The sequence below is a fragment of the Bombina bombina genome, chromosome 3 (assembly GCF_027579735.1).
Source record: "Bombina bombina isolate aBomBom1 chromosome 3, aBomBom1.pri, whole genome shotgun sequence".
Taxonomy (NCBI): domain Eukaryota; kingdom Metazoa; phylum Chordata; class Amphibia; order Anura; family Bombinatoridae; genus Bombina; species Bombina bombina.
In genome coordinates this window covers 245752339-245770641 of record NC_069501.1, presented here as the reverse complement: position 1 = coordinate 245770641, position 18303 = coordinate 245752339, and the positions used below count along the sequence as shown (strand labels likewise).

Below are 18303 nucleotides of genomic sequence, written 5' to 3'. Positions count from 1 at the left end.
ATCAGATGTGTAACAAAATAAAGTAGATTGTGGTTAAAGGGGCGGTTGTATAATAAATATAATTTAGGGAGTAGGGTATTTGTTGATTTTAAGATACAAAGTGATGATGTCCATGGAGACTGTTCATTGGGGGGGAAAACTCACATTGGGGAAAATGGGTCTGATCCTGCAGTCATGGTGCATATTGGCAATAATAACAGAGTCAGCCAGAGATGGAGTATCCTAAAGATGTCTTCATGGAGTTAGGTAGAAAGCTTAAAACAAGAACCGCCAAGGTGGTATTTTCTGAGATATTACCAGTGCCATTTGCTAACCCAGTAAGGTAGAAGGAACTAAGGTCAGTTAAAAATGTGATGTAAAAATGAGGGCTATTGACTTTTTAGAGCATTTTGCTGACTTGGTACAATTTGTACAGTACGGATGGATTGCACCTGAATTACATGTGTGCAGGTGTGTTGGTACGGTTAGAAAATATTTTAAAATGGTGGGCAAGGGGGTTCAGTCCAATCATAATAGATCTGACAGATTAGTCTGTGAATGTGATACATCTGGAATATCTCAAAGCTTGGATCACGGAAGGGTGCACTTAAAAAATATCATTAGAAAATTTAGAGGCAAGAGCACCAAGTAGCAAAAGCAGAAAGCACAAGAAAATTAATTGTATGACAACAAATGCAAAAAGCATGCCAGCTAAAATGGGAGAGCTGGAACTCTTAGCAGAAGATGAGGAATTTGATATTATTAGCATAACTGTAACCTAGTGGGATGATCCACATGACTGGGCAGTTAACTTAGAGGGTTATACTTTATTTGGGAGAGATAGAGATAATAAAAGGAAAAAAAATATAAATCAAAGCGTTATTGCAGATAATTTTAAGAAAAGCGGGAATTAGTTTTTTTAAGTATATAAATGGCAAAAAATCTAAGAAGTAAAATATAGGTACATTAAAATGTGAGGAGGGTAGCATGGTTAAAGGATTACTTTCTGTTATAATTTTTAAGCTAAACAACTAACATATTAAAGTTAATAAACATTAATTAAAACCTACTGACCTATATTTTCTCCAAAACGAAGTTTCATAACGTTCTAAAAGTTATATTTCTTTCATGTAATTAACAAGAGTCCATGAGCTAGTGACGTATGGGATATACATTCCTACCAGGAGGGGCAAAGTTTCCCAAACCTTAAAATGCCTATAAATACACCCCTCACCACACCCACAAATCAGTTTTACAAACTTTGCCTCCAAGGGAGGTGGTGAAGTAAGTTTGTGCTAGATTCTACGTTGATATGCGCTCCGCAGCAAGTTGGAGCCCGGTTTTCCTCTCAGCGTGCAGTGAATGTCAGAGGGATGTGAGGAGAGTATTGCCTATTGAATGCAGTGATCTCCTTCTACGGGGTCTATTTCATAAGGTTCTCTGTTATCGGTCGTAGAGATTCATCTCTTACCTCCCTTTTCAGATCGACGATATACTCTTATATTTACCATTTCCTCTACTGATTCTCGTTTCAGTACTGGTTTGGCTTTCTACAAACATGTAGATGAGTGTCCTGGGGTAAGTAAGTCTTATTTTCTGTGACACTCTAAGCTATGGTTGGGCACTTTATTTATAAAGTTCTAAATATATGTATTCAAACATTTATTTGCCTTGACTCAGAATGTTCAACTTTCCTTATTTCCAGACAGTCAGTTTCATATTTGGGATTATGCTTTAAATTATCATATTTTTTCTTACCTCAGAAATTTGACTTTTTTCCCTGTGGGCTGTTAGGCTCGCGGGGGCTGAAAATGCTTCATTTTATTGCGTCATTCTTGGCGCGGACTTTCTTGGCGCAAAAATTCTTTTCCGTTTCCGGCGTCATACGTGTCGCCGGAAGTTGCGTCATTTTTTGACGTTATTTTGCGCCAAAAATGTCGGCGTTCCGGATGTGGCGTCATTTTTGGCGCCAAAAGCATTTAGGCGCCAAATAATGTGGGCGTCTTATTTGGCGCCAAAAAATATGGGCGTCGCTTTTGTCTCCACATTATTTCAGTCTCATTTTTCATTTGCTTCTGGTTGCTAGAAGCTTGATGTTTGGCATTTTTTTCCCATTCCTGAAACTGTCTTATAAGGAATTTGATCTATTTTGCTTTATATGTTGTTTTTTCTCTTACATATTGCAAGATGTCTCACGTTGCATCTGAGCCAGAAGATACTACAGGAAAACCACTGCCTGCTGGATCTACCAAAGCTAAGTGTATCTGCTGTAAACTTTTGGTAGCTATTCCTCCAGCTGTTCTTTGTAATAATTGTCATGACAAACTTGTTAAAGCAGATAATATTTCCTTTAGTGATGTACCATTGCCTGTTGCAGTTCCCTCAACATCTAAGGTGCAGAATGTTCCTGATAACATAAGAGATTTTGTTTCTGAATCCATAAAGAAGGCTTTGTCTGTTATTTCTCCTTCTAGTAAACGTAAAAAGTCTTTTAAATCTTCTCTCTCTACAGATGAATTTTTAAATGAACACCATCATTCTGATTCTTTGGACTCTTCTGGTTCAGAGGATTCTGTCTCAGAGATTGATGCTGATAAATCTTCATATTTATTTAAGATGGAATTTATTCGCTCTTTACTTAAAGAAGTACTAATTGCTTTAGAAATAGAGGATTCTAGTCCTCTTGATACTAATTCTATACGTTTGGATAAGGTTTTTAAAGCTCCTGCGGTTATTCCAGAAGTCTTTCCTGTTCCTAATGCTATTTCTGCAGTAATTGCTAAGGAATGGGATAAATTGGGTAATTCATTTACTCCTTCTAAACGTTTTAAGCAATTATATCCTGTTCCGCCTGACAGGTTAGAATTTTGGGACAAAATCCCTAAAGTTGATGGGGCTATTTCCACCCTTGCTAAACGTACTACCATTCCTACGTCAGATGGTACCTCGTTTAAGGATCCTTTAGATAGAAAAATTGAATCTTTTCTAAGAAAAGCTTATCTATGTTCAGGTAATCTTCTTAGACCTGCTATATCATTGGCTGATGTTGCTGCAGCTTCAACTTTTTGGTTGGAAACTCTAGCGCAACAAGTAACAAATCGTGATTCTCATGATATTATTATTCTTCTCCAGCATGCTAATAATTTCATCTGTGATGCCATTTTTGATATTATTAGAGTTGATGTTAGATTTATGTCTCTGGCTATCTTAGCCAGAAGAGCTTTATGGCTTAAGACTTGGAATGCTGATATGGCTTCTAAATCAACTCTACTTTCCATTTCTTTCCAGGGAAACAAATTATTTGGTTCTCAGTTGGATTCTATTATTTCAACTGTTACTGGTGGGAAAGGAACTTTTTTACCACAGGATAAAAAATCTAAAGGTAAAAACAGGGCTAACAATCGTTTTTGTTCCTTTCGTTTCAACAAAGAACAAAAGCCTGATCCTTCGTCCTCAGGAGCAGTTTCAGTTTGGAAACCATCTCCAGTCTGGAATAAATCCAAGCCTGCTAGAAAGGCAAAGCCTGCTTCTAAGTTCACATGAAGGTACGGCCCTCATTCCAGTTCAGCTGGTAGGGGGCAGGTTACGTTTTTTCAAAGAAATTTGGATCAATTCTGTTCACAATCTTTGGATTCAGAACATTGTTTCAGAAGGGTACAGAATTGGTTTCAAGATGAGACCTCCTGCAAAGAGATTTTTTCTTTCCCATGTCCCAGTAAATCCAGTGAAAGCTCAAGCATTTCTGAATTGTGTTTCAGATCTAGAGTTGGCTGGAGTAATTATGCCAGTTCCAGTTCCGGAACAGGGGATGGGGTTTTATTCAAATCTCTTCATTGTACCAAAGAAGGAGAATTCCTTCAGACCAGTTCTGGATCTAAAATTATTGAATCGTTATGTAAGGATACCAACGTTCAAGATGGTAACTGTAAGGACTATATTGCCTTTTGTTCAGCAAGGGAATTATATGTCCACAATAGATTTACAGGATGCATATCTGCATATTCCGATTCATCCAGATCATTATCAGTTCCTGAGATTCTCTTTTCTAGACAAGCATTACCAATTTGTGGCTCTACCGTTTGGCCTTGCTACAGCTCCAAGAATTTTCACAAAGATTCTCGGTGCCCTTCTGTCTGTAATCAGAGAACAGGGTATTGTGGTATTTCCTTATTTGGACGATATCTTGGTACTTGCTCCGTCTTTACATTTAGCAGAGTCTCATACGAATCGACTTGTGTTGTTTCTTCAAGATCATGGTTGGAGGATCAATTTACCAAAAAGTTCTTTGATTCCTCAAACAAGGGTAACCTTTCTGGGTTTCCAGATAGATTCAGTGTCCATGACTTTGTCTTTAACAGACAAGAGACGTCTAAAATTGATTACAGCCTGTCGAAACCTTCAGTCTCAATCATTCCCTTCGGTAGCCTTATGCATGGAAATTCTAGGTCTTATGACTGCTGCATCGGACGCGATCCCCTTTGCTCGTTTTCACATGTGACCTCTTCAGCTCTGTATGCTGAACCAATGGTGCAGGGATTACACGAAGATATATCAATTAATATCTTTAAAACCGATTGTTCGGCACTCTCTAACGTGGTGGACAGATCACCATCGTTTAATTCAGGGGGCTTCTTTTGTTCTTCCGACCTGGACTGTAATTTCAACAGATGCAAGTCTCACAGGTTGGGGAGCTGTGTGGGGATCTCTGACGGCACAAGGAGTTTGGGAATCTCAGGAGGTGAGATTACCGATCAATATCTTGGAACTCCGTGCAGTTTTCAGAGCTCTTCAGTTTTGGCCTCTTCTGAAGAGAGAATCGTTCATTTGTTTTCAGACAGACAATGTCACAACTGTGGCATACATCAATCATCAAGGAGGGACTCACAGTCCTCTGGCTATGAAAGAAGTATCTCGAATTTTGGTTTGGGTGGAATCCAGCTCCTGTCTAATCTCTGCGGTTCATATCCCAGGTGTAGACAATTGGGAAGCGGATTATCTCAGTCGCCAAACGTTGCATCCGGGCGAATGGTCTCTTCACCCAGAGGTATTTCTTCAGATTGTTCAATTGTGGGGGCTCCCAGAGATAGATCTGATGGCCTCTCATCTAAACAAGAAACTTCCCAGGTATCTGTCCAGATCCCGGGATCCTCAGGCGGAGGCAGTGGATGCATTATCACTTCCTTGGAAGTATCATCCTGCCTATATCTTTCCGCCTCTAGTTCTTCTTCCAAGAGTAATCTCCAAGATTCTGAGGGAATGCTCGTTTGTTCTGCTAATAGCTCCGGCATGGCCTCACAGGTTTTGGTATGCGGATCTTGTCCGGATGGCATCTTGCCAGCCATGGACTCTTCCGTTAAGACCAGACCTTCTGTCACAAGGTCCTTTTTTCCATCCGGATCTGAAATCCTTAAATTTAAAGGTATGGAGATTGAACGCTTGATTCTTGGTCATAGAGGTTTCTCTGACTCCGTGATTAATACTATGTTACAGGCTCGTAAATCTGTATCTCGAGAGATATATTATAGAGTCTGGAAGACTTATATTTCTTGGTGTCTTTCTCATCATTTTTCTTGGCATTCTTTTAGAATACCGAGAATTTTACAGTTTCTTCAGGATGGTTTAGATAAGGGTTTGTCCGCAAGTTCTTTGAAAGGACAAATCTCCGCTCTTTCTGTTCTTTTTCACAGAAAGATTGCTATTCTTCCTGATATTCATTGTTTTGTACAAGCTTTGGTTCGTATAAAACCTGTCATTAAGTCAATTTCTCCTCCTTGGAGTTTGAATTTGGTTCTGGGAGCTCTTCAAGCTCCTCCGTTTGAACCTATGCATTCATTGGACATTAAATTACTTTCTTGGAAAGTTTTGTTCCTTTTGGCCATCTCTTCTGCTAGAAGAGTTTCTGAATTATCTGCTCTTTCTTGTGAGTCTCCTTTTCTGTTTTTTCATCAGGATAAGGCGGTGTTGCGAACTTCTTTTGAATTTTTACCTAAAGTTGTGAATTCCAACAACATTAGTAGAGAAATTGTGGTTCCTTCATTATGTCCTAATCCTAAGAATTCTAAGGAGAAATCATTGCATTCTTTGGATGTTGTTAGAGCTTTGAAATATTATGTTGAAGCTACGAAATCTTTCCGTAAGACTTCTAGTCTATTTGTTATCTTTTCCGGTTCTAGGAAAGGCCAGAAAGCTTCTGCCATTTCTTTGGCATCTTGGTTGAAATCTTTAATTCATCTTGCCTATGTTGAGTCGGGTAAAATTCCGCCTCAAAGAATTACAGCTCATTCTACTAGGTCAGTATCTACTTCCTGGGCGTTTAGGAATGAAGCTTCGGTTGACCAGATCTGCAAAGCAGCAACTTGGTCCTCTTTGCATACTTTTACTAAATTCTACCATTTTGATGTATTTTCTTCTTCTGAAGCAGTTTTTGGTAGAAAAGTTCTTCAGGCAGCGGTTTCAGTTTGAATCTTCTGCTTATGTTTTTTGTTAAACTTTATTTTGGGTGTGGATTATTTTCAGCAGGAATTGGCTGTCTTTATTTTATCCCTCCCTCTCTAGTGACTCTTGTGTGGAAAGATCCACATCTTGGGTAGTCATTATCCCATACGTCACTAGCTCATGGACTCTTGTTAATTACATGAAAGAAAACATAATTTATGTAAGAACTTACCTGATAAATTCATTTCTTTCATATTAACAAGAGTCCATGAGGCCCACCCTTTTTTGTGGTGGTTATGATTTTTTTGTATAAAGCACAATTATTCCAATTCCTTATTTGATATGCTTCGCACTTTTTTTCTTATCACCCCACTTCTTGGCTATTCGTTAAACTGATTTGTGGGTGTGGTGAGGGGTGTATTTATAGGCATTTTAAGGTTTGGGAAACTTTGCCCCTCCTGGTAGGAATGTATATCCCATACGTCACTAGCTCATGGACTCTTGTTAATATGAAAGAAATGAATTTATCAGGTAAGTTCTTACATAAATTATGTTCTTTTATTCACCGATGATGTCACGTTATCCTGCCTACTATTTTCAGCACTGAGTGTTCAAAATACTTAAACCAATAACTTTGTGTTTAAAGCGCCATTTTGAAACCTAGGTATTGTAAGCGGATTGGTACAGAGCAAAGGATACCCACGGAGTGGGTTTGGAAAACAATCACATTTGCAGACAAAATTTCTGCTATACGCTAGAGATATGTTAATGAAATGCTATTGATAAAAAGCGTATTTGGGGTAGTTAGTTAGTAACAGGCATAGAAAATATTTACTTACAGTGGCCCTTTAACAGTGACCAGGGAAAGCCTTAGGTGTGCTGCCTTACAGTATCTCTTAATGACTTCAGGAAAACCTAGATAATATGAAGAAAAATAAAGCTCCAGGTCCAGATGGAATACAGCCAAGGTTTCTAAGAGAACTTAGCACGGTCATAGACAAACTTTTGCTCTTAATTTTTCATTATCCTCAGACCTAGTTTCCCAGGACTGGTATAAAGCTGATGTGGTGCTACTTTTAAAAAGAGAAGCAAGGCTGATCCAGGAAGCTATAGTAGAGTAAGACTCATGTTAGTAGTGGGGAAGATACTGGAAGGGATTACAAAGGATCATATTCAAGAGTATATTTGGGAAAACTAGATTGAGTTTAAATCAACATGGCTTTATGAGTAATAGATGATGTCAAACGTATCTAAAAATATTCTATGAGGAGATAAGCAAAAATATAGATAAAGACAAATCAGTTAATGTGATTTACTTGGAATTTGCTAAAGCTTTTAATACTGTGCCACATGAGAGATTATTGTACAAAATGAAGGGACTGGGAATAGCTGGAAATGTTAGTAATTAGTGGGGTCCCCAGGGATTGGTGCTGGGTCCTGTACTTTTTAATATTTTTTATAAATGACATGACAGAAGGATTAAATAGCAACATCTCTATTTCTGCAGATGATACAAAGCTGTGTAAGGTGATTAGGTTAATGCAGGATGTAACTGCTTTGCAAGGGGATTTACAAAAATTGGAGGAAAAGGATTTAGGCGTATTTATGGATAACAAGCTAAAAATTAGAGTGCAATGCAAGGCTTCTAAGGCTAATAAGATACTAGCATGTATTAAAGGAGGCATAAATGCAAGGGAAGAAAGTATAATTATGTTACTGTATAAATCCCTGGTGAGACCTCACCTTGAGTATAATGTGCAGTTCTTTGGGACCAGTTTTAAAAAAGGACATTGCAGAATTAGAAAAATTTCAGAGAAGGGACACAAAACTAATAAGGGGAATGGGGGATTTAAACAACGGAGTGGTTAGCCAAATTGGGTCAGTTTACTCTAGAAAAAAAAAGTGCTTAAGAGGTAATACTACTTTATGTAAAGTATAATCAAGGCCCCTATTTGTTTTTTCCAAAGCAGTTATTTTTTATATGAGTTCACAATTTAAGGCTAGGGGAAAGGGAACGTAATCTCTAGCAATATAAACATGTTTTCACGGTAAGAGCAATCAATGTGTGGAACATCTTGCCTAAGGAGGTAGTGACTACCAATACCAAAATGGTTTAGATGTATTTCTGGTCGAAATCCAAATTCAGGAATATGATTGTTTGTGTTAAAAGGGTCAGCTTTCTAATTGTTTAATGGAAGTTTGTCAGCTTCTTAAATGTAAATCAATTAGTCTCTTTATAGGTTGAACTTCACGGACTTCTGTCTTCTTTCCATTTAATCTACTATGTTACCTACATATCTTTTGGTATAATTTGGTGTATATAAAGTTAGTATGAAAGAGTAGATATAGTAGTATATAGAGCATGTACGTGCTGAGAATTACAAGGTTCTAAAGGAAAGATTTTATTTTTTTATAAACTAAACTAAGGTTTTAAAAAATGATTTGTATGTTTTATTTATTTACTGATTTAAAGTATGAAGCATATCAAAAATCTTATGTTCTGTTTAGTACAACACTGCACTGTGTTTTTCTCCAACATAGGTGTGTCCGGTCCACGGCGTCATCCTTACTTGTGGGATATTCTCTTCCCCAACAGGAAATGGCAAAGAGCCCAGCAAAGCTGGTCACATGATCCCTCCTAGGCTCTGCCTTCCCCAGTCATTCTCTTTGCCGTTGCACAGGCAACATCTCCACGGAGATGGCTCAGAGTTTTTTGGTGTTTAAATGTAGTTTTTATTCTTCTATCAAGAGTTTGTTATTTTAAAATAGTGCTGGTATGTACTATTTACTCTGAAACAGAAAAGAGATGAAGATTTCTGTTTGTAAGAGGAAAATGATTTTAGCAACCGTTACTAAAATCGATGGCTGTTTCCACACAGGACTGTTGAGATGAATTAACTTCAGTTGGGGGAAACAGTGTGCAGACTTTGCTGCTTGAAGTATGACACATTTCTAACAAGACTTGGTAATGCTGGAAGCTGTCATTTTCCCTATGGGATCCGGTAAGCCATTTTCTTAATAAGAACAAAGGGCTTCACAAGGGCTTTAAAGACTGGTAGACATTTTTCTGGGCTAAAACGATTACTTTATAAGCATTTTTAATAGATTATAGCTTTGAGGAGTTATTTTAATCTTGGGAATTATGTTAAAAAAACGGCAGGCACTGTATTGGACACCTTTTTCACTGGGGGCCTTTTCTAATCATAGGCAGATCCTCATTTTTGCGCCACTAATGCGCAGTTGTTTTTGAGAAGCAAGGCATGCAGATGCATGGGTGAGGAGCTCAGATCCACTGAAAAAGCTTATTGAAGGCGTCATTTGGTATCGTATTCCCCTCTGGGCTTGGTTGGGTCTCAGCAAAGCAGATACCAGGGACTGTATAGGGGTTAAATGTAAAAACGGCTCCGGTTCCGTTATTTTAAGAGTTAAAGCTTTCAAATTTGGTGTGCAATACTTTTAAGGCTTTAAGACACTGTGGTGAAATTTTGGTGAATTTTGAACAATTCCTTCATACTTTTTTTCATATTCAGTAATAAAGTGTGTTCAGTTTAAAATTTAAAGTGACAGTAACGGTTTTATTTTAAAACGTTTTTTGTGCTTTGTTATCAAGTTTATGCCTGTTTAACATGTCTGAACTATCAGATAGACTATGTTCTGTATGTGGGGAAGCCAAGGTTCCTTCTCATTTAAATAGATGTGATGTATGTGACAAACAATTTAGGGAAAATGATGCCCAAGATGATTCCTCAAGTGAGGGGAGTAAGCATGGTACTGCATCATCCCCTCCTGTGTCTACGCCAGTCTTGCCCACTCAGGAGGCCCCTAGTACATCTAGTGCGCCAATACTTCTTACTATGCAACAATTAACGGCTGTAATGGATAATTCTATTAAAAACATTTTAGCCAAAATGCCCACTTATCAGCGTAAGCGCGACTGCTCTGTTTTAGATACTGAAGAGCATGAGGACGCTGATGATAATGGTTCTGACATGCCCTTACACCAGTCTGAAGGGGCCAGGGAGGTTTTGTCTGAGGGAGAAATTTCAGATTCAGGAAAAATTTCTCATCAAGCTGAACCTGATGTTATTACATTCAAATTTAAATTGGAACATCTCCGCGCTCTGCTTAAGGAGGTGTTATCTACTCTGGATGATTGTGACAATTTGGTCATTCCAGAGAAATTATGTAAGATGGACAAGTTCCTAGAGGTCCCGGTGCCCCCCGAAGCTATAGAAGATAGTTGTGCTTTCAAAGATCCTATGGATAAAAAATTAGAGGGTTTGCTTAAAAAGATGTTTGTTCAGCAAGGTTACCTTCTACAACCAATTTCATGCATTGTTCCTGTCACTACAGCAGCGTGTTTCTGGTTCGATGAACTAGAAAAGTCGCTCAATAAAGAATCTTCTTATGAGGAGGTTATGGACAGAGTTCAAGCTCTTAAATTGGCTAACTCTTTTACTTTGGACGCCACTTTGCAATTAGCTAGATTAGCGGCGAAAAATTCAGGTTTTGCTATTGTGGCGCGCAGAGCGCTTTGGCTAAAGTCTTGGTCAGCGGATGCGTCCTCCAAGAACAAATTGCTTAACATACCTTTCAAGGGGAAAACGCTGTTTTCCCCTTGAAAGGAATTCAATAAAAATGAACATGCATGGAAGTTATTCCAGCTTCTGTTCTATCTCATGGAGTGCTGTTCTCTCTCTTTGACTTTTTATGCAAATTATTCTTGGGTCACCCTAAGAGTAATGGGGAAACCAGACGTGGACTCCATGCACACTTGCCCTTAGAGAGATACAACTGCACCTCACTGACGAGGCCCATAGAAGGCCGAAACGATCGTCTGGGGTTGTTGCTTCCCTTGTTCAGAGAAGAATTGCCTGGTATTTCGGCGCTGGACTGTCATTGGGCAGGGTCAGACTGATATGCTTCAGGATATTTTTTCTCTGTGAAGGGGCGTAGTGTGCAAAAAGAACTGGCACCCTGAGGAATTCAATAAAAATGAACATGCATGGAAGTTATTCCAGCTTCTGTTCTATCTCATGGAGTGCTGTTCTCTCTCTTTGACTTTTTATGCAAATTATTCTTGGGTCACCCTAAGAGTAATGGGGAAACCAGACGTGGACTCCATGCACACTTGCCCTTAGAGAGATACAACTGCACCTCACTGACGAGGCCCATAGAAGGCCGAAACGATCATCTGGGGTTGTTGCTTCCCTTGTTCAGAGAAGAATTGCCTGGTATTTCGGCGCTGGACTGTCATTGGGCAGGGTCAGACTGATATGCTTCAGGATATTTTTTCTCTGTGAAGGGGCGTAGTGTGCAAAAAGAACTGGCACCCTGAGGAATTCAATAAAAATGAACATGCATGGAAGTTATTCCAGCTTCTGTTCTATCTCATGGAGTGCTGTTCTCTCTCTTTGACTTTTTATGCAAATTATTCTTGGGTCACCCTAAGAGTAATGGGGAAACCAGACGTGGACTCCATGCACACTTGCCCTTAGAGAGATACAACTGCACCTCACTGACGAGGCCCATAGAAGGCCGAAACGATCGTCTGGGGTTGTTGCTTCCCTTGTTCAGAGAAGAATTGCCTGGTATTTCGGCGCTGGACTGTCATTGGGCAGGGTCAGACTGATATGCTTCAGGATATTTTTTCTCTGTGAAGGGGCGTAGTGTGCAAAAAGAACTGGCACCCTGAGGAATTCAATAAAAATGAACATGCATGGAAGTTATTCCAGCTTCTGTTCTATCTCATGGAGTGCTGTTCTCTCTCTTTGACTTTTTATGCAAATTATTCTTGGGTCACCCTAAGAGTAATGGGGAAACCAGACGTGGACTCCATGCACACTTGCCCTTAGAGAGATACAACTGCACCTCACTGACGAGGCCCATAGAAGGCCGAAACGATCGTCTGGGGTTGTTGCTTCCCTTGTTCAGAGAAGAATTGCCTGGTATTTCGGCGCTGGACTGTCATTGGGCAGGGTCAGACTGATATGCTTCAGGATATTTTTTCTCTGTGAAGGGGCGTAGTGTGCAAAAAGAACTGGCACCCTGAGGAATTCAATAAAAATGAACATGCATGGAAGTTATTCCAGCTTCTGTTCTATCTCATGGAGTGCTGTTCTCTCTCTTTGACTTTTTATGAAAACGCTGTTTGGCCCTGATTTGAAAGAGATTATTTCAGATATCACTGGGGGAAAGGGCCACGCCCTTCCTCAGGATAGGTCTTTTAAGGCTAAAAATAAACCAAATTTTCGTCCCTTTCGTAGAAACGGACCAGCCTCAAATTCTACATCCTCTAAGCAAGAGGGTAATACTTCTCAAACCAAGCCAGCCTGGAGGCCAATGCAAGGCTGGAACAAAGGTAAGCAGGCCAAGAAACCTGCCACTGCTACCAAGACAGCATGAGATGTTGGCCCCCGATCCGGGACCGGATCTGGTGGGGGGCAGACTTTCTCTCTTCGCTCAGGCTTGGGCAAGAGATGTTCTGGATCCTTGGGCACTAGAAATAGTATCCCAAGGTTATCTTCTGGAATTCAAGGAGCTACCCCCAAGGGGAAGGTTCCACAGGTCTCAATTGTCTTCAGACCACATAAAAAGACAGGCATTCTTACATTGTGTAGAAGACCTGTTAAAAATGGGAGTGATTCATCCTGTTCCGTTAGGAGAACAAGGGATGGGATTCTACTCCAATCTGTTCATAGTTCCCAAAAAAGAGGGAACATTCAGACCAATCTTAGATCTCAAGATCCTAAACAAATTTCTCAGGGTTCCATCGTTCAAAATGGAAACCATTCGGACAATTCTTCCTACCATCCAGGAAGGTCAATTCATGACCACGGTGGATTTAAAGGATGCGTATCTACATATTCCTATCCACAAGGAACATCATCGGTTCCTAAGGTTCGCCTTTCTGGACAAACATTACCAGTTCGTGGCACTTCCATTCGGATTAGCCACTGCTCCAAGGATTTTCACAAAGGTACTAGGGTCCCTTCTAGCGGTGCTAAGACCAAGGGGCATTGCAGTAGTACCTTACTTGGACGACATACTGATTCAAGCGTCGTCTCTGCCACAGGCAAAGGCTCATACGGACATTGTCCTAGCCTTTCTCAGATCTCACGGGTGGAAAGTGAACGTAGAAAAAAGTTCTCTATCCCCGTCAACAAGAGTTCCCTTCTTGGGAACAATATTAGACTCCTTAGAAATGAAGATTTTTCTGACAGAGGCCAGAAAATCAAAACTTCTAAGCTCTTGTCAAGTACTTCATTCTGTTCTTCTTCCTTCCATTGCGCAGTGCATGGAAGTAATAGGTTTGATGGTTGCGGCAATGGACATAGTTCCTTTTGCGCAAATTCATCTAAGACCATTACAACTGTGCATGCTCAGACAGTGGAATGGGGATTATACAGACTTGTCTCCGACGATCCAAGTAGATCAGAGGACCAGAGATTCACTCCGTTGGTGGCTGACCCTGGACAACCTGTCACAAGGGATGAGCTTCCGCAGACCAGAGTGGGTCATTGTCACGACCGACGCCAGTCTGGTGGGCTGGGGCGCGGTCTGGGAACCCCTGAAAGCTCAGGGTCTATGGTCTCGGGAAGAATCTCTTCTCCCGATAAACATTCTGGAACTAAGAGCGATATTCAATGCTCTCAAGGCTTGGCCTCAACTAGCAAAGGCCAAATTCATAAGGTTTCAATCAGACAACATGACGACTGTTGCATATATCAACCATCAGGGGGGAACAAGGAGTTCCCTGGCGATGGAAGAAGTGACCAAAATAATTCGATGGGCGGAGATTCACTCCTGCCACTTGTCTGCAATCCACATCCCAGGAGTGGAAAATTGGGAAGCGGATTTTCTGAGTCGTCAGACATTTCATCCGGGGGAGTGGGAACTCCATCCGGAAATCTTTGCCCAAATAACTCAATTATGGGGCATTCCAGACATGGATCTGATGGCGTCTCGTCAGAACTTCAAGGTTCCTTGCTACGGGTCCAGATCCAGGGATCCCAAGGCGACTCTAGTGGATGCACTAGTAGCGCCCTGGACCTTCAACCTAGCTTAAGTATTCCCACCGTTTCCTCTCATTCCCAGGCTGGTAGCCAGGATCATTCAGGAGAGGGTTTCGGTGATCTTGATAGCTCCTGCGTGGCCACGCAGAACTTGGTATGCAGACCTGGTGAATATGTCATCGGCTCCACCATGGAAGCTACCTTTGAGACAGGACCTTCTTGTTCAAGGTCCGTTCGAACATCCGAATCTGGCCTCACTCCAACTGACTGCTTGGAGATTGAACGCTTGATTTTATCAAAGCGTGGGTTCTCAGATTCTGTCATTGATAGTCTTATTCAGGCTAGAAAGCCTGTAACTAGAAAAATTTACCATAAAATATGGAAAAAATATATCTGTTGGTGCGAATCTAAAGGATTCCCATGGAACAAGATTAAGATTCCTAAGATTCTATCCTTTCTACAAGAGGGTTTGGAGAAAGGATTATCTGCAAGTTCTTTGAAGGGACAGATTTCTGCTTTATCTGTTTTACTTCACAAAAAGCTGGCGGCTGTGCCAGATGTTCAAGCTTTTGTTCAGGCTCTGGTTAGAATCAAGCCTGTTTACAAACCTTTGACTCCTCCTTGGAGTCTCAATTTAGTTCTTTCAGTTCTTCAAGGGGTTCCGTTTGAACCCTTACATTCCGTAGATATTAAGTTATTATCTTGGAAAGTTTTGTTTTTGGTTGCAATTTCTTCTGCCAGAAGAGTTTCAGAGTTATCTGCTCTGCAGTGTTCTCCTCCTTATCTGGTGTTCCATGCAGATAAGGTGGTTTTGCGTACTAAACCTGGTTTTCTTCCGAAAGTTGTTTCTAACAAAAATATTAACCAGGAGATAGTTGTGCCTTCTTTGTGTCCGAATCCAGTTTCAAAGAAGGAACGTTTGTTGCACAATTTGGATGTAGTTCGTGCTCTAAAATTCTATTTAGAGGCTACAAAGGACTTCAGACAAACATCTTCCTTGTTTGTTGTTTATTCTGGTAAAAGGAGAGGTCAAAAAGCAACTTCTACCTCTCTCTCTTTTTGGCTTAAAAGCATCATCCGATTGGCTTATGAGACTGCCGGACGGCAGCCTCCTGAAAGAATCACAGCTCACTCCACTAGGGCTGTGGCTTCCACATGGGCCTTCAAGAACGAGGCTTCTGTTGATCAGATATGTAAGGCAGCGACTTGGTCTTCACTGCACACTTTTACCAAATTTTACAAATTTGATACTTTTGCTTCTTCGGAGGCTATTTTTGGGAGAAAGGTTTTGCAAGCCGTGGTGCCTTCCATCTAGGTGACCTGATTTGCTCCCTCCCATCATCCGTGTCCTAAAGCTTTGGTATTGGTTCCCACAAGTAAGGATGATGCCGTGGACCGGACACACCTATGTTGGAGAAAACAGAATTTATGCTTACCTGATAAATTACTTTCTCCAACGGTGTGTCCGGTCCACGGCCCGCCCTGGTTTTTAATCAGGTCTGATGAATTATTTTCTCTAACTACAGTCACCACGGTATCATATGATTTCTCCTATGCATATTCCTCCTTTACGTCGGTCGAATGACTGGGGAAGGCGGAGCCTAGGAGGGATCATGTGACCAGCTTTGCTGGGCTCTTTGCCATTTCCTGTTGGGGAAGAGAATATCCCACAAGTAAGGATGACGCCGTGGACCGGACACACCGTTGGAGAAAGTAATTTATCAGGTAAGCATAAATTCTGTTTTTGCATTATACAAATGAATAAGTAATGCCAGTTGGTGGTATGTCACATTTATTCTCTGTACACCTTTCTATCTTTGGTTTAATTTAGGGATGGAGGTTGCGGCTTTCCTCTCAGACAAAGCAAGTTCTGTGTCTGTAATAGGACGCTCCAAAGTTCCATTCCAGGCCGTACTGGGACCTCAAATTGGAGAAGTTGTAATGAAGGTATTGTGTGTGTGTGTGTGTATGTATGTATATATATATATATATATATATATATATATATATATATATATATATATATATATAATGTATGATCATCCATGTGAAACAAAAACAAGGAGCACAGAGAGATATGAATAATGTTAACTTCTATTTAATAAGTATCCTGTTAAGTAAGATATTCAATGCACACAGCAGGTATACAAGGACAGGTTTCACCATGAGCCTTGACATCTAAACGTCCATATAAGAGACAGCACTTCCTGGTGAAGGACAGGTCCTATATGTATATTTTTAATTGTTTTTTTTTTAAACTATGCAAACTCCACATCTTTTTTTTCTAGAAAGTACAATATAAATAAAACAGGTTTTTTTATGTTATTTTTTCTTACCTGGGGTATAGTCTTTTCTTCAAAATTGACTGTTTTCTTTAATTTTCGCGGGCAAAATTAGGCTTGCAAGGCCGCAAAATGATATTATTTATTGCGTCATTCTTGGTGCGAGATTTTTTTGGCGCGAAGGTACGTTCGTTGACGCAAGTTTGCCATTTCCTGTATCTTAGTTGAAACCAGGTTCCTTGCACAAGGTTGCGTCTGCCATGACGCGAGTTGCGTCATTTCCAGATGTTGTTAGCGCCAAAAAATTTCATTTTGCATTGCGCGTCATTCTTGGCGCAAAATAATTTAATTATTTAAACCCCACTTCCTATATGCCTCTTGCCTTTCTCTATGCTCAGAGGGCTATGCTGTTTGCATTTTTTTCCATTCCTGAAACTGCCATATAAGGAAATTGTTAATTTTGCTTTATATGTTGTTTTTTTCTCTTACATTTGCAAGATGTCTCAATCTGATCCTGTCTCAGAAAACACTGTTGGATTCTTGCTGCCTGATAACAGTACTACCAAAGATAAGTGTATCTGTTGTAAATTAGTGGAGATTATATCTCCAGCGGTAGTATGTAACAGTTGTCATGATAAATATTTACATGCAGAAAATGTATCCATCAGTACTAGTACAATGCCTGTTGTTCCTTCAACATCTAATGTACATGATATCCCTGTGAATATAAAATATGTTATTGCAGATGCGATTCAGAAGGCTTTGTCTGCTATTCCGCCTTCCAATAAACATAAAAGGTCTTTTAAAACTTCTCATAAAGTTGATGAGATTTCAAAAGACCGACAACATACTGATTTATCCTCCTCTGATGAGGATCTATCTGATTCAGAAGATCCTACCTCAGAGATTGACACTGACAAATCTACTTATCTCTTTAAGATGGATTATATTTGTTCCTTGTTAAAAGAGGTGTTGATTACTTTGGATATTGAGGAAACTAGTCCTCTTGATATTATAACTAGTAAACATTTAAATTCTGTTTATAAACCTCCTGTGGTTTCTCCAGAGGTTTTTCCAGTTCTTGATGCTATTTCTGATATGATTTCAAAGGAATGTAATAGGCCTGGTGGTACTTTTATTCATTCTGCTAGGTTTAAAAAGTTGTATCCCTTGCCAGCAATTAGATTGGAGTTTTGGAAAAAAATCCCCAAAGTTGATGGGGCTATCTCTACTCTTGCCAAACGTACTACTATCCCTATGGAAGATAGTACTTCCTTTAAAGACCCTTTAGATAGGAAACTTGAATCTTATCTAAGGAAAGCTTATTTATATTCTGGCTATCTTCTCAGGCCTGCCATTTCTATGGCTGATGTTGCAGCTGCATCAACTTTTTGGTTGGACAGTTTAGCGCAACAGGAAACAGATCCTGATTTGTCTAGCATTGTTCGCTTGCTTCAACATGCTAATCATTTTATCTGTGATGCAATTTTTGATATAATCAAAATTGATGTTAAATCTATGTCTTTAGCTATCTTAGCTAGAAGAGCTTTGTTGCTTAAATATTGGAATGCGGACATGATATCTAAGTCTAG

The 18303-nt window shown here is 39.9% G+C and overlaps 1 protein-coding gene across 1 annotated transcript in view; it reads left to right on the top strand.

Annotated features, from left to right (window-relative positions):
- LOC128653123 (apoptosis-inducing factor 3) overlaps nt 1-18303 on the top strand; it is a 243687-nt gene that overhangs the window by 108479 nt on the left and 116905 nt on the right. Inside the window, exon 11 of the mRNA XM_053706228.1 lies at nt 16261-16376. Within this exon, the coding sequence (XP_053562203.1) occupies nt 16261-16376 (116 nt within the window). The remainder of the gene's footprint in view (nt 1-16260; nt 16377-18303) is intronic.